Source organism: Lissotriton vulgaris, chromosome 1_1 (genome assembly GCF_964263255.1).
Source record: "Lissotriton vulgaris chromosome 1_1, aLisVul1.2, whole genome shotgun sequence".
Lineage (NCBI taxonomy): Eukaryota > Metazoa > Chordata > Amphibia > Caudata > Salamandridae > Lissotriton > Lissotriton vulgaris.
In genome coordinates this window covers 1,018,657,601-1,018,674,165 of record NC_141685.1, presented here as the reverse complement: position 1 = coordinate 1,018,674,165, position 16,565 = coordinate 1,018,657,601, and the positions used below count along the sequence as shown (strand labels likewise).

The 16,565-nt window shown below is 43.8% G+C and overlaps 1 protein-coding gene across 1 annotated transcript in view; it reads left to right on the top strand.

Moving 5' to 3' along the window:
* The first annotated feature begins 918 nt into the window (after positions 1–918).
* Positions 919–16,565, top strand: part of CARM1 (coactivator associated arginine methyltransferase 1) — a 219,720-nt gene continuing 204,073 nt past the window's right edge. The window contains exon 1 of the mRNA XM_086961573.1: positions 919–1,085. Coding sequence (XP_086817699.1) covers positions 944–1,085 — 142 coding nt within the window. The 5' untranslated portion in view covers positions 919–943. The remainder of the gene's footprint in view (positions 1,086–16,565) is intronic.

The window sequence follows — 16,565 nt, the reverse complement described above, 5'->3', positions numbered from 1 at the left end:
CCAATCATCGAGATTGCCATGCCGCCAAGGCCGCCCAAACGTTCGTCTCACTTCTGGGATCACATGCCACATCTGATTTACTAGTTATCATAATCTGCCTCAGGCAGTTAGCAAAAGTGGGGGGAATTGGATCTTTCCATGCCCTGCAAATCTCACGCCTTGCTAACAGGATGATGTAGAATACAATCTCCAAGGGGATACCCAACAGAACATATTTGGCCTCTAACTCAAGTTATGCATCCATTATGTTGTTAAGTTCCCCCAGTATATTGGTCCAGTATACTTTAATCTTACTGCATTCCCATAGGGTATGTATAAATGTGCCTCGTTCTTTTCGGCATCTAGACAGACCGGGGCTTCTGTTATTCATCATTTATTGATCCATTTTTAGAATCTTATTAAACCTCTCTTTATATAGAAATGATGAAAGCCTTAATTATTTTATAAATTTTGCTGGAAGTCTTCGAGATATATACTGTAATTGCCCAATAAACTGCGTGCTGATTGGCTTTTATAACTCTAATTGTATTTTTATATTGCTCGCAACAAAATAATGTATATTATAAACTATAAAGTGATCCTGTAAACATAATATTTAAAGAAGTCAATAAAATGATTTTAAAAATGATGATTATTTTGAAGCATTGAGAATGTTCGTCATAGCTTGACTGGGGGGGGTGAGTGGAAACGTAATGTATCCTCTTCATAAAAGACATCATTTTCTGGACTGGGAGAAGAATTATTGTGCCCTCCGTTCTCCGGGACCCTGGCCTCCCTGCACTGACTGTGGCCTGCCGAACCACGGCCTACAGTACCACCTCCACCCAGCAGAGGTCGCACACGGCTCGCTATGCAGTACTGCAGGTTTCCGGCGGCAGCGCTGCGGCCGCGGTTTAAGGCCTCCCCCGTTCACACACACGCCCCCCGCCCGGTCACTCCGAAGATGGCGGTGTCTGTGTTCCCCGGCGTGCGGCTCCTGACCATCGGGGACGCCAATGGAGAGATCCAGCGGCACGCCGAGCAGCAGGCTTTGCGGCTGGAGGCCCGGGGAACACCCGAGGCCGCTCTCGTCGCCCTCTACAACCGTAAGTGAGGGGGCTCGAGGGCGCTGGGGACCGGGTGGTGGGGCACACGCGATGCCGGGGTCTTCAGAGGCCTACAGCCTGGTGAACCTGAACATACAAAGCTGGGGGTCTAGGTCCATGTATCGGGAAAGGGATAGTACGCGAGACCGGTGAACGGAGGCCTGCAGCCCGGGAGCGAGGCATGTGTCAGGCCGGGGACTAGTAGGAACCCTCTCCGGGACTGTGAGACTCAAACGAGTGATGCACAACGGAGAAGAGAACTAAGCGAGACCGGAGAGGATGGGCCTTCTCAAAGGAAGGCTCCTTGTGCTGGAGTGGGGTAGAAGAGGAGCTGAACTATAGGGTAGAGGGGTAATGGAAGTAGACCCCCCCCTGAGTCTGTACCGTAACCCTCTCCACTCCCCACCAGACAGCCCCCAGTTGTTGAAATCTTCAGTGAGTGTTCCCCACTGACAAATGGTGGTACAGATTAACTTTCCTGTGCAATACTTTGTTCTGAAACAGTAAGATAAAGATAGCTCATCTTGAAAAATCCATTGTTGACCAAAAATGACCATAACAATGTATCTGGTACTTTTAAAGAAGAGCCTCTTCAGCCCCCCGCAACAAGTTTGTCTGACCCACCCTCCAATGAGTCTGCATCCCCCCAAACTTCCAAGAGTCTGTACCCCAGGGAGTCTGTAACATCCAAAGATGTGCCCCCCCCCCAAGAGCCTGTCTGAACCCCCTCAGACCACAAGAATCTGTATTGTATCCTTTTCCACGAGTCTAACCCCCCAAAGAGAGTCTGTGTCTGACTTACCCATTTAGTCTGTCTGATCTTGCCCCTCGAGTTGGTGCCTCTCCCCTAAGTATGTGCCTGATCTTCCATCCCCTCCAACTTTTTCCCTCTCTACAAGAGTCAGTGGATGAGAGAGCCCAAGTCATTCATTAATTGTGCTCAAGTTCTCGACTAAACATTTAAATGGTCAAGACTTCTTCCACCTTTAGTTGGTCTTTTGAGATTTGAGGACATGGATAGCAGTTATCCAAGCCTGAGTATGGAAAACAGAGGTATTAAGTCTAAGGTAGTAAGAGGAGTTGAAGGTTGTCAGGAGTTTATTATTTTGATTATTTAAAATAGTAAACTCTTGTAATCTGGTATTTAGTCCATTAAATTAAAAAGCAGGTGTTGACACCATTGTAGTAATGGAAATATTTGCTTGGAACGAAACTCCTCTGCACTTTTTTGAGAATATGTCCCCTCTGTCTTTGTTTCTTTCAGAACAATATTGTGTATTTTTCTCCCATGAGCTTGACAGAAATGAGAGTACACTATGGGTTAGCAATTTTAAACTGATCTAAGGCGTTGGAGCTGTGCTTTAATGTCAAGGTTGTAAAAGAAAACAGGAGTATCAACCTTGTTGGGATTGGGGTAGAGAATTATATACAAGGAACAATATCCCAACCGGTATTTATTTGCAGACAGTTATTGAGGATATCTATACAGTATTATCCAGACAGAGAAAGGAGACTCAATTTGATTCATTTATGTGCTCAACTGAGTTTCGATCCGTAATAGTTGGGATCATCATCAGGACAAAAGGGGGGCTGGAGGCAGTGCGTTAAGCAACAGATTGGTAGCGAGGTTGGCGGGAAAAACACGTAAGTTGGGGGGTCGGAGCGGGTGTTGCGGTGGACGTCCCGTGGCACAGCAATTTGCGGGATCAAAGGATGGGTACTTATGGTTCAGTCAGGCAAGAATAGATTTGGAAGGTCCACCTGAATTGCGTGGTCCGTGGAACGGTAAGCGCTGGTTCCAGCGTGATCGGCGGGAGTGGAGAGGGATGAACAATCACAGGTTGACAAGTGATCCAGAGCCAACGTGGTACATTATAGGGTCTACGCTGATCCCAGCGTGATCGGCGGCGGGAGGGGAGTAAATCTGTCCTCCGTGTCGGGACGGGCGAGTGAAGTGCTGTCCGTGTGTTGCCTCCGCTACCAATCTGTTGCCTAACGCACTGCCTCCAGCCCCCCTTTTGTCCTGATGATGATCCCAACTCTTACGGATCGAAACGCCGTCGAATCTCCAGGGAGATTGTAGGCGCTTTTCGCACAGTAGTTTCCACTAAAAATGAAAAATGAATAACAATCTTTTGGAACTAATTTGAAACCACTCTGTTGTTTTTATTCACTGTACATAATTGCACACTATACACGTTGCGCCGTCCACGCTGCTTTCACTGTCACTTGTGTCGCCGTAGTGTCACTCACCTTTGCACTCGTGCACCTTGTACAACCTTGGGCTGTCACGTATTATTTAATAATTGCAGTGTTGATAATAACTGTTAATTATAATTTTCCTTTACTTCTTGGAATGTTTATAAAAATGATGCCTTGAGCACATAAATGAATCAAATTGAGTCTCCTTTCTCTGTCTGGATAATACTGTATAGATATCCTCAATAACTGTCTGCAAATAAATACCGGTTGGGATATTGTTCCTTGTATATAATTATTGTCAAGGTGGCATCCATAGTGCTCTCCCCTTTTTTAATGTGGTCTTATGCCCTCTTCTGAAGAGGATTGCAAAACTGACAGTGGTAGAAGCGTATTTGCTAGTGTGGTACACAGACTTTTTTTTTTCTTTTAGCTGACCTCTGTGTTGGTTCTGCCTATTGGCTCCTCTTTGCAAAGGTCTGTCCATTGCTCTATCATTTGTGTCGATTGCCTTAATCATGTCCGGGATGTGTGAAAGGCACCTTTGTTGATTGCTGTGTGTCTGAATTTAGGGTATATGAATGGCGTGGTTGGGGCTTGTCCCTTGGACTGCATGTTTGTTGCACAAGATGATGCTTAACATGGTGTAGAGCTGGTGTTTTCCTTATGGTCCAGTCGGCCTACGCTTACACACCTCATTTTTGTAAACAGATTTTATTACTTTTCAGTTAAGCAATACAATAATATAATATTGGGGTGAAGAGTTGGCCTAACAGCTAGGGCAGTCTACCTCGAATCTGGGGAACTGGGTTCGAGTCTGCAATGATGCTGAACATTCTCTGATTCTAAGCAAATAACTTAATTTCCCTGTGCCTCACAAAAAATGAATGTGTCCATGTAATGCAACCAGTGCTATGTAAAGCTCTCTGAAACCCGATTCGGGTCAACTTCGCGCTATATAAAACTCTGTAAAATAAAAAAAAATAACAGCGTGACATCACCCGCATCTGACTTTACCCAAATTAGCTTATAACATATATCTTCCCAAGGGCGATCTCGCCACAAACATGTCTTTTCAACCAATGACCATATCCCCACTGCTAAATCAGTTGTATCTCACATATTATCAGTATCCATTGTAACATTACATACTATAACTCTTATCACTTACACATTCTCTAAAACTTACTCCAACCGCACCCCCCACCCTACCCGCCAAGACGTGTCCTTTTAGTCTTTTACCTGCCCAGTCAGTCGCCGGGTATCCTCTTTTGACTTAGAGAGTCACTAAAAAACACTTGGGGGTCTTCCTCCCATCCCGTGGGAGTTTATCTAACATGGGGACAATGCGCTTAGTAGGCCGAGCGCAGGTGAATCAGTCATCCTCGTCTTTACCGTCCTGGTCACTTTATCCCTCAGTGTCGTTTAAAAAAAATAAATAAATCAAGCAACGCTGTCCATGCTCTAGCCACCTCCAGCGATTTCTCACTTCCGGTTTGTTTAGATATTGGCAATCTAGCAGTATTTTCACATTCAGCCCATTTAATGAACTCTTTTTTTCCACCTAGCTAGACTAGGGCCAGTTCTCGATTTCCAATGGCTGGTAATCTCTCTCTTAGCCAATACTAAACCAAGATCTTGCAACTTACTCGTTATCTTGTTTTTAGCGGTATGGGGGACCAATGGAATTGACACTAATCTGGAATATTCACTATTTCCTTCTCAGTTACTTCTGCCAATATTATGGTTACCTCCTCCCAGAAGGCCCCTATGTCCGGGCAACTCCAGAACATATGCACAAAATCAGCTCCTATTGTATGACATTTTGGACATGCTGCTGTTTGCGTATTAAAATATTTATTGAGCTTATCTGGAGTGAGGTAGGCCCTGTTTAGTACATAAAAGTTCATCAATTGAAACTGTGCATTTCTAGTACTGTTCCACGCTCTTTCCACCAGTGTCCCCCAATCCTTATTCGCTATGGGTTTGTCCAGGTCTGTTTCCCATTCTCTATGGATCTTAGTCAGGGGATGGAGTGTTGTGTATGTAAGTCGCCTGTACAGACGTGACTGCCTTAAAGGTGCCCGCCGCTGTAATCATATATTGGCATCCCATCGAGATTCCCGGCTCAGTGAGACCCTCCCTCCAGTGTTTCCTCATGGCTGCCGTAAGTTCTGTGTGCAATAGAAAGTCTCCTCCCGGTATATCGTGACGTTCCCTGAGGTCATTGAATGGGATCAGGGTGTCCACTCCTCGTAAAGGTCTCCTATCACAAATATTCCCAGATCTACCCATGCTCCCAACATATGCCAGTCGCCTCCATGGGGGAGGGCCTCACATAATCAATGGGATTTCCGGCGCTTAGGGATGTTTAATCTTGGCCCTTTTCAGGTTTCTATTCCAGCATTTACGAGATGTGCGTGGGGAGTTCCCTGTCTCTGCAAGGAAGTCTCAAAATTATTCTTGACAGGAGTCGCAAGTATGGGGCTTCTCCTCTCCTTTCTTCTGGACCCCAAAGTTTATCCGCCACCCATTTCGTGAGCAATTGTGCAGCTTTGTAATAATGTTCAAAGTCAGGTGCGGTCAACCCTCCCTCTGTTCTTGGCCTCATAAGTGTAGTGAGTGCTACCCTCCGTCTTCTGGGACCCCATACCTAGGGTGGTGTGGAGTGCAAAAAAACGATGGATTTAGGCCCAGATCTTTGTACTGGGGTGAATGTAAGACATTGTTCTGCATTCTGTCCATCAACTGTGTTTTTAGCAATTTTCACCCCGAGTGGGCTGGGTATGCTCAGACGTGAGTCCCAGGCTCTCCACATCACTGGAGTCAAGCTATCCAGGCTGAAGAAGGCTGATAGCCAGAAACCGGTCCTTGGATGCTTGATTCCGGTCTAGGAAGGACATGGCTTGGTAGTTCGGGCTGGACTGTTCCCATGAGGCACAGGGTGAAGGCTGATTTGCATATAGCCATTGTCTGACCTAGGGTGGTGTGGAGTGCAAAAAAACGATGGATTTAGGCCCAGATCTTTGTACTGGGGTGAATGTAAGACATTGTTCTGCATTCTGTCCATCAACTGTGTTTTTTGCAATTCCCATATGAATGCCGTCACCTGTGAATTCAGTTGGGCGAACATTCGGGTTGGGATCCAAACTGGTAGCACTCCGTAATAATATAGCAGCCTCTGTAGCGTCACCATCTTTAGGAGTGCAACTCTACCCGCTATTGACAAGGGCAGAGTCCCCCAAAAGTCAAAATGCTTTTAACTCCCCATAAGGCCCGTCCTATATTCCCTTTTAATAGGTCTTCAGGAGAGTGATAGATCTGGGTGCCCAGGTAGGTCAACCTGTGGGATTGCCATTGTACCCCCTCTGTTGCTAATGGGACAGCCCTACCCACCCTGAATGGAAACACACAACTTTGCCCAGTTCAGTTTTAGGCCCACTACTTGTCCTAAACCATGCAAAAGACTCTTCACCCCTCTAAGTGCCTCTCGCTCATCCGCCAGAAACAACAGCAGATCATCTGCATAGAGTGCAATGTGGTGAATCTGTCACCTCTAACCCCTGAAAATATTCCCCCGTACCGGCTGCTAGAAGCGCCAAGGCAAACAGTAGAGGCGACAAAGGACACCCTTGTCGTGTGCCTCTTTCTATTCTACAGCAAAAATGGTCCTAGACGCTGATTCAACATATGCAATGTAAATATAAATTACATTTTCATTTCTGATCACCATTCGATTTAATCTATTATGGTTGATATCAATCAAAACAAAACAAACAAAATTAGCCCGAAACATTCGTTGATGCAGAAAAGCCACAAATGAAATAAAAGATTTTATCTTTGTCTCACCAAATCTCGGGAGACTCTCTTATTTATTATACATTTTGAAAAGACATAATCTGTATTTACAACGTAATTTTTTTTATATCAGTTATTTACACAAGAGGTTCACTGTCAAAGAATTTTTGACGTGCACAGATAAGAGTGATAGTAAGTGCTCGTGAGTGAAGAGGCGACCAAAGAGGTCAGTGAGAGAGTGCAAGTTAAAATACAATAAAGCTTATTGGACAGAGACTAAGGTTCAGTCCTTAGTATAGGACATGAGTGAGCCTGCCCTTGATGTTATATTCGCAAAAAATGTAATTCTTTCTTGCTGGCATGTGATTGAAAAATCCTCCGTATTCCAATTGGTATAAGGGAGAGGGGCGGAAGAGGAGCAATACAGGTACAGGCTCAGAAGTGTGTCGACGTTTCGACCCAAAAATCAATAGGGTAACATATCCTCAGGGGCGGGTCTTCATCAGGACAGGGGGAAAGGTGGGAACTCAATATGCACGAAAACAAAGTAACCCAACGTGAGTGGGCACCCTTCAATGGTGTGCCACTAGGTGTGCAATCAGTCAGCACCCCACCACTACGGTATAAGTCAAGCGGTTTCACCGTGCTAGTCAGCACCACAATCGGTCTCACGCCCAAAAATCCCAACGGTGGATTAATTAAAGATGTAGGCTGTAAATGAAATAAATGCACTTTAATAACATCAAAGGAACGTTAGCCTTTCAAAAATCCGCTCCGTCCGCACATGCTGCCTCTGTAGCCGTGACTGCTACTCCTTGTGTAAATAACTGATATAAAAAAAATCCGTTGTAAATACTGATTATGTCTTTTCAAAATGTATAATAAATAAGAGAGTCTCCCGAGATTTGGTGAGACAAAGATAACATCTTTTATTTCATTTGTGACTTTTCTTCATCAACAAATGTTTTGGGCTAATTATGTTTGTTTTGTTTTGATTAATATCAACCATAATAGGTTAAATCGAATGGTGATATGAAATGAATATTTAATTTATGTTTACATTGCATATGTTGAATCAGCGTCTAGGACCATTTTTGCTATAACACTTGATACCCAGGTCCTTTGACTCCAATTGGGTTACCCCTTGTTAATAACATCTTTCTATTCTACAACTTCCAGAAATCAGTCTGCCCGTCTTTACCCGGGCAGTAGACTCCGCGTATAGCAGGGCCGTCCACATAATGAAGGCTGGGCCAAGTCCACATTTCCTCATCACCTCGAATAGGTAACCCCCTTCGAGACTGTTGAAGGCCTTTTTAATATCCACTGCAAAGATGGTCTCACGACCCTTGAAGTTGGATCTTGCTTCTAGGATCCAAAGGAGTCCTCTAATGCTTAACCCGTTGCATGCTTGTGACGGAACCGCTCCGTCACAAGCCACGGGTGAGCTGTGCTTGTGACGGAACGGTTCCGTCACGGCCCCTCGCCTGCGCGGCGCGAATTCTGCGCCTGCGCTGACGAAATAATGGGCGGGCGGGTTCGTGACGGAACCGTTCCGTCACAAGCACAGCTCACCCGCGTGCCGTGACAATTCCGTCAGAAGCATGGGACCGCCGCGCGACCCCCCCCCCCCCCCCCCCCCCCTCCCTTAGCACTGCGGCGGACTAGCCGCCGCAGCGAAGGGGTTAATACAGTGTTTCACACGTAGACACCTCATGGTCTGTTTATCCTTGCGCAATGAAGCTAATGCCCGTGATCAATATCCCCCCTGAGGAACTGCTCCCAGGCAGAGCCATTTTCACATCCGCCTGAGTCATCCTGAAACTGCCTAGTCACGAATGGAAAATAAGTACTGAGCCTCCTTAGCCAGTACTTTGTTCACCATTTGGCTTGCGACCAAGGAGATCTGTTCCCCAGGTAAGGATGTTAGTCTCATGAGGTTGAACTACTGTTTGGTGGCCACCTGTCCTCCAGAGGAGCCTTCTTCCAGGAAGCCTTCAAAACTGCCTTGTTGCTGGACCTGTGAAAAGGCAGTTTAGTTGCCTGTAAGAAGAAGCTGAACACTGTGCCTGTCAGTAGTGACTGGAAGGTCCTGGGTGCAGGACATCTCCATGGACTGTTACTGCCCAGGACCTCCAAGGTCTCACCACCCATCTACCCAGGAACAGGCACAACATCCAGTTTAAGCTAACTGCAACTTGTTTGAAGGAGTTATTCTGTTTCTAGAACTGTAAAAAACCAGCTTCCTAGCTACTCTGATTCTGAGATCTCACAGAGTTATGGTATGGTGCAGATCCCTAACCAGTAGACCACAAAATATATTGATTGGCCAAAATAAGTTGATTTTAGTTTCCATATCTCAACCATACTTCCTTCAATAGCTGCCTTGAATTCAGAAAACACTAAGCTGGACATTCGATTCACCAAATTTGTTACCCGAGCGGCCTAAAAACGTGGGAAAAACAGGGCCGCAAATCTCTTTGCCTCTGGTTGCACCGCCATGCTGCCCTCTGATCAAAATTTATGAACTCTTGATCATCCAGTGTTTATTCGAACAACGTATCTAGTCCAATATTAATTGCTAACGGCTCCTTAAATGACTTTTTGAAGATGTCTAGCTGCCCCTTTCCAGATTTTAAAAGTGACGCTACGACCCTTTGACATCTAAGGCTTTGAACATTTAACAGCAATCAATTTTTGGACATTTTAATTATAACCCATTTTTTTAGCAAGATTTTTGTACCCTTTTAGTATAAATATTTTGTCTTTAAAAATGTTTTTTTTGTATATATGAATTACACGTTTTTAAAATTAAGATTTTAAGTAATCAAACAAAGATAATTTGATTCATACATCTTGTAGCACCTGTTTCTGTTGAGTTATCACAGATGAATGCTTCCAATATGTGCATTGAAATCTTGCGTTTTTTCTTATTAGTCTACTTTTGACATTTCTAGGCACCTACAATTTAAATAAAAAATGACGTAGTGCAAAAAGTTACCTCAGCTGATTTTGACATTAGCGTCTGTTGCCGTCCAGCAGACAATGTGAAGGAAAAATACCGGAGAACTATTACAACTGCGGTTTACCTCCATAACCGCGGCGTGAATTCCACGGCTGCGTCAGCCAACGGACGTGCGCAGCACCAGCGAGGTAGTGCTCGCGTCTGCCACAGAACGGGTTAAACAGTGAAAGAGAAAAGAAGCTTTTCTGATACGCCTTTGCTTGCACACAAACTATTATTAACAGGGGAGGCACTTTTGGCAGGATGATTATTTTGAACTGCTAGAATTCATTCAAAGCAGAAACCTATATTCCTGATAATCCTTAACTGCAAGCGTTTTTAAAGGGAACTTAATTTAAACTGCTTATAATACATTTTTACAACAAATTAGTTGCAGCATCTTGGTTTGTTTATACGCATGGTTTACATTTCACATTTATTCCCAGTTTGTGAAACCAAACCATGTCTTTCAAATGAAACAACCAGAGATCAATAAATTCAACTTTTTGGGGCAAAGGGTAATAGTATGACCATGTATTTTTAGTTCTAATATAACCTTTGCTGTATAATAAAAGGATATTGCAACTCTCTCATAAAGGATCGCTGCCTTTGGCTGCATGCTGTTACATAATTAGCAACTATGAGACCTGCAATATTCTTATGAATGGTAGAGTATATTTTATAGTGTATATAATGTGTAAGGGGATTTCACAATTTGTTGAATAACGTCTAAATTATGCATGTATTGGTGCATTTAGTTTATAATCTTAGTAAGGAACGTCTGCAATACCATTAATATTCCTTGATTAGGATTTTTGTGAACTTTGTAACATTATGAGGGCGTTTTGGGTCCATCTTGGCTATAAAATATATAGTCTTGCTTTTGATGCTATGTTCGTGTGTGAATGAGGGAGACCTAGTGTGATGTACAGGCTAGCAAATGTGTAAGTATTCTATCATAGTTTGCCCATTTAGCAAGCAATGATCAGAAGAGTATTGCGTATTTTGGTTATGTGCTTGGTTTTAGTAATCCTTACATTATGCTTCAAGGCCTCCTGGTAAGATCCAACATTGATGGCTCAGCTTTGTACCAAAGGTTGTAATATCCTCATTTCTATTCCCTTTTCTATTTCTTTTCTTGTAATGATGAAATCACTATTAAATAAGCTGGAGGCAATAGGAACTAGATACACTTATGACTTTTATATCCATTAAAATCAGTATTTTCCCCTCTGAGCGATCCATTCCAAATTGTTGATTTCCAAGAAATAAGAACGTGTAACCTATGATGTGATTTAGAGCAATCCTATGGACGTGGCACAAATGACAAGCCAGAAAATGTGCAATTTCCTTTGGAGAAGTTTTTTGCTCCAAATGTGGTTGTTTCTGAAGCCCCCCCCACCCATTTGCTTTTCAGTGTGTATTCGGCCATGGTCTCTACTTTTCAGATGCTGTTTGATAGTGCCTACAGTTGCTAGCTCTTCATTTCTCTTGACTTGTTTTTGCTAATTGTCCTCTTTTTGTGGTGTACGGAAATGTATACATAGAAGCAAAATAAAATCTTGTTTTAGTTACATTAGTGTAACTTTTCAGTTTTGTGCCTGCCCAGTGTGATGGCGCCACGTTGTGCAATTGCGGTTTGCCAATATGGTTTTGAACCTTTCAAGGTGCTCGAACAGAGTTCGGGTGTGGATATTTCTCTAAAGTACACTAATAAACAGTCTTAAAAAGCTGGGAGGATCAACACTAAACAGTTGATCTTTTAGTTAAAAAGCTGTGTCCTTTGTGAAGTTTTCCTCCAAGAAGTTCAGTTTTGGATTCTTTAAGTTGCAACAATTTTAGGTACTGAAAAAGGAAGCTTTATGAAAGTGAAAAAGAAGAATGCTTTTGAGTCCAGAAAATTAGAAGATGGGAGTGTCTTTTCTTTGAAAGTTGTTTTGGTAGTTTAAAAAATAAGTCTTTCCCAGTAATTGTTGTAAAAGACAATATACATTTTAATTAGAAAACCCATGGCAAACACTTTTCAACACCAAATCTGTATTAGCACATAATACCACATTACGTAATGTGCTGGCGTGATGCGAGTTAAGGTTAAAGGAAGGTTACAGGGGATGGGGCGATCAGGTTAAAGTCTTCCCATGGCTCTCACCCTTACTCACATTGGGTAATGCAGTATTGTATGTTCAAGAAAGTTGGTTATTGAAGATCATTTGTAGTGGTAATGAAGTTAAGGTTGATTGACTATAAGAGGAGTGAAGTAAGGTCAAAGTGGTACTTCAGCTTGTGAATTTCATGTCCTTTAAGCATTTGTGTTGTAGCAAGTAGAGCAATCCTTTGCCTAAACACAGAATAGGCTACCCAGTATCCCTCTGAATCTGGATAATTCCAACAAAAACAGGGGTTTGAAACGTTGAGGTTTAGTATTCTTGTGAATAACTAGACTAAATTAATACTTAGAATACATTAGCTGATTGATGTTATCTTTAAACTTTGTTTTGCTGGAAGAGTTGCAATTATTTAGACAAACAAATGAACTGAGCACCACAAGATTTAATATCTTCATATAATGGAATTTTATTAGGAAATTAACAAACATAGAAACCACCAGGGTGCTATGTGCAGGAGAAAGTGACAGTGCTTAGCTCAAGTGAAAAAAATGTGTTCAACGTAAGGAAAAAAAGAGGTGATTAGTTGTGTGATTCTGGAACGTGTAGTTATTGGGATCATATCAAAACTACAAGTCCAGGTTCAAATAATGGTCTGCATAGCACAGTCTACTTGCAAGAGCATTCGACTTTTCAACCCCTTCAAAATGTCTTGTATTGTGTGTCCGTTAGACAAGTGTTCAGGAGACTTGTTTTTGCTACTGGCAGGGGACATTATCATCTAGAAATTGTCTGTGAATTAGACTCTCAAGCAAATTGTCAATTTAAACTGCAAAGAAAATAGGATGAGTTGGGACGGAGGGTCAGTATAAATCTACTCTCGAAATAGTGAAAATGACAGTGTTGGCACAGGGACGTAACCCTGTCTGGCAGATGATAGATTTTTAAGATCCAAATTTAGAGACTATTTATACAAGCTGACTAGTTTCCAATTCCACTGTGTCAGAACCTATGACAATTCAACAGCTTACACAAACATAAAATGCTTGAAGAAAGCAACCAAAGATCTGCCATTTGATTACACTATTAACAAATGTTCTTCCCCCTGGCCATAGGTAATCTTGCATTATGAGACTTACACAATTTGTTTTTTTTATAAATTGTCAAAATAAAAAACATACCATTTAACTGTAATTGCAGTGAAACGGTAATGGGCCAACCTTTGTACCTGAGCCACAACCCAGAGAGTCCGCCTCCCCCTTTCAAATCAGACGCCACCGAAGTCATATGCGGTGTACCACAAGGATCTTCACTCAGCCCCACCCTCTTCAACGTCTACATGAGTCCCCTCGCATCCATCGCACGCCAACACAATCTCAACATCATCTCCTATGCAGACGACATCCAGCTGATCCTCTCCCTCACCAACGACCCAACCACCGCCAAAACCAACCTACACGAAGGGATGAAAGACGTAGCCGAGTGGATGAAGAACAGCCGCCTAAAACTGAACTCAGACAAGACGGAAGTGCTTATCCTAGGACCACCCCCCTCTGCCTGGGACGACTCTTGGTGGCCCTCGGCCCTAGGCAGCGCACCCAAACCAACGGACCTTGCTCGCAACTTGGGATTCATCCTAGACTCCTCCCTCTCGATGACCAGACAAGTCAACGCCGTCTCATCATGTTTCAACATCCTACGCATGCTCCGAAAGATCTTCCGTTGGATCCCCACCGAAACAAGGAAGACGGTCACCCAAGCACTTGTCACAAGCCGTCTGGACTACGGAAACACCCTCTACGCCGGAACCACAGCCAAATTATAGAATAGACTTCAACGCATTCAGAACGCTTCCGCCAGACTCCTCCTAGACAGACCTCGCCACAACCACATATCTGGTCACCTGAGAGACCTGCACTGGCTCCCCGTCAACAAGAGAATCACGTTCCATCCCATCACCCACGCACACAAGGCCCTTCACGACCTAGGACCCGGATACCTCAACACTCGCCTGACCTTTTACACCCCCACCCACCAACTACGATCGTCCAACCAAGCCCTCGCCACGATTCCACGCATCCGAAGAGCCACCATGGGAGGGAGATCCTTCTCCTACTTGGCGACCTGGAACTCCCTCCCCACCCACCTCCGTCTTACACAGAACCACCTCTCCTTCAGAAAACAACTCAAGACCTGGCTGTTCGATCAGTAGTGAACCCCTCTTCCCTTAAGCGCCTTGAGACCCTCTGGGTGAGTAGCGCGCTATACAAATTTATGACTTGGCTGAAGGCCTTTGAACGATAGCACACAGAGGAGCATAAAATATGGCCTTGAATGTATCTGAAGATACTGTATAGACTGCCCAATTCAGGTCTATGTGTAGGAGTAAGCTAGCCTTGTAATAGAAAGCGGGTCTTGGCTTTGTGATGGTCTACAAGCTTTGGGTTTGTGCCTATTCTATTGACTAAGTATGGCCTTGGCCTCTCTGATTTTTTTTTATTAAGCTAGATGTATTGATCCTGTGTGCTCCCCAAATAATCCCCTATTTGTAAGCACCACCCATTATAAAACAAGTGTTACCTGTCAGTTTCGTGGATTTGACTGTGCTTGTTAGTTTTGTCACTGTTTTTGTAAAAATGTATTTTTTTCATTTGTGAGTAGCTCTCAGGCCCTCGCCATTATAAAAAATAACCTTTTGATAAAAGCAACAAAAATGTTGGCTTCACAAAGCACAATTTTCCAGGTAGCGATGGGAGCAGTTTTTTCCGGATATGTTCTTTGTGAAAGAGCAGAATGTCATCACTCGAAGTAAAGTTAACTAATGGCTGAAGTGGGCTGACTCACTGTCCCATGCTATAAGTTGTCGTGGGGGGACGAGAATTACATAATAGCATACCAACGTATCTATAGGGCTTGGGTTAAAGCCTCTATGGTCCAGTATTTTTTAGGTATTTAAATATACATTTCAGTAAAATCAAAAGGCTTTGCCTAACATCAGATCTAACAAGCACTGGCAAAGCCAATAGGTCTTCCTTGGAGGCCTATTGTCTTTCCTAATGCCTCTTAGCCATACTGTACAGCATCCATGATGCAGTCTTGACTAGTGTTTAAACAAAAAGAAATGAAGTACCTGAAAAAGCGAGTAGTGTAAGGACACAGTAAAGCTACCTTTCTTTGGTGGGGGAGCGACAAACACAAGAGGAAGGAAAGGCTACTCCCGCCAACTAATAAGAAGCAATCAAATTTGAGTGATAATGAAGCCACCCAATGGTAAGCAACGGGCGGGCTCACTGTAATCTAACACTCTCACAGCAGACACCGCAGGTGCCGTCTAGTAGACGAAACCTAAAAATGACATACACTGCATACTGAAGGTGGTGGAAGGTCTTGTGCACCCCTGGAATAACACATGCCATGTGAATAAAATACTTGCTGAGCAGGTGGTCTGGCGTATTACTTCTGTACATATGCTGGTGGGATTTCTACTAATATACCTGCTGCAAAGCTGTATGCGCCTACCCTGCAGGTCACTTTTTTCAATCCTAGTGATAAAGCTTCTTGAGTGAAATTGCTTGCTGCGGAGATCTGTGTGCATACTGCTGGCAAGAAGCTGGGACTCGGGTAAAGATATCCTGGCGGCTTCTGTAGTGCTTCGCAGCGATCTGTGCCTAGCTGCCTCCTGGCCGGCTAGAAAGCGGACAGAGAAGCCCATCCATCCGTTCATCCCTTCGATGAAAGTGAATGAGTGCCAGCATTTTTAACGACATAAAGCCGCCAGACTTTCGAGGAAATTGCTGTAATCTGTATCTACGGCCTGGCTTTAGCTTTACGTTAAGTAATAGGAGCTTGGGCGCGGGCGCCGTCCCTACGACTTTGCCATAAATCCTTTATCGGACGCAGAAAGAGAAGACAAATGCAGCCCCCCCCCTTTCTTTCTAGGCCCCAAAGTCGATAAGATTCTTATGCATTCATCCTGCCGTTGTCCTCGCCTCCCTGCGGCTCCGTGAACATCTGCTCCCCCATTGAACCCTAACAAAAGGCGCTCTCCCAGGCTCGGCTTGGGATGGAGAGCAATTTGCATTTAGTAGAATTAAACCGGCGACTTGAAAGATGCGAAGCCGCAGCGACCCTTCACCCTTTTCTGCTCAAGGCCTTCATTGAACTGTTCCTGCTCCGGGAAATCGAAGACCTGTTCTCTCTGTTATTTCAAAGCTTTATTTACAGTTCGCGAAAACGAACAGATCTAGTTGCCTCGGATTCGAATATTTTTAGATCAAGGCATTTTTGTGTCTCTAATCTTTGGTAACTTTCAGATTGAGACCAATGTTGTATCCCTTAAAATCAAAAGGCAAAAATCCAAAACCTACCACGTAA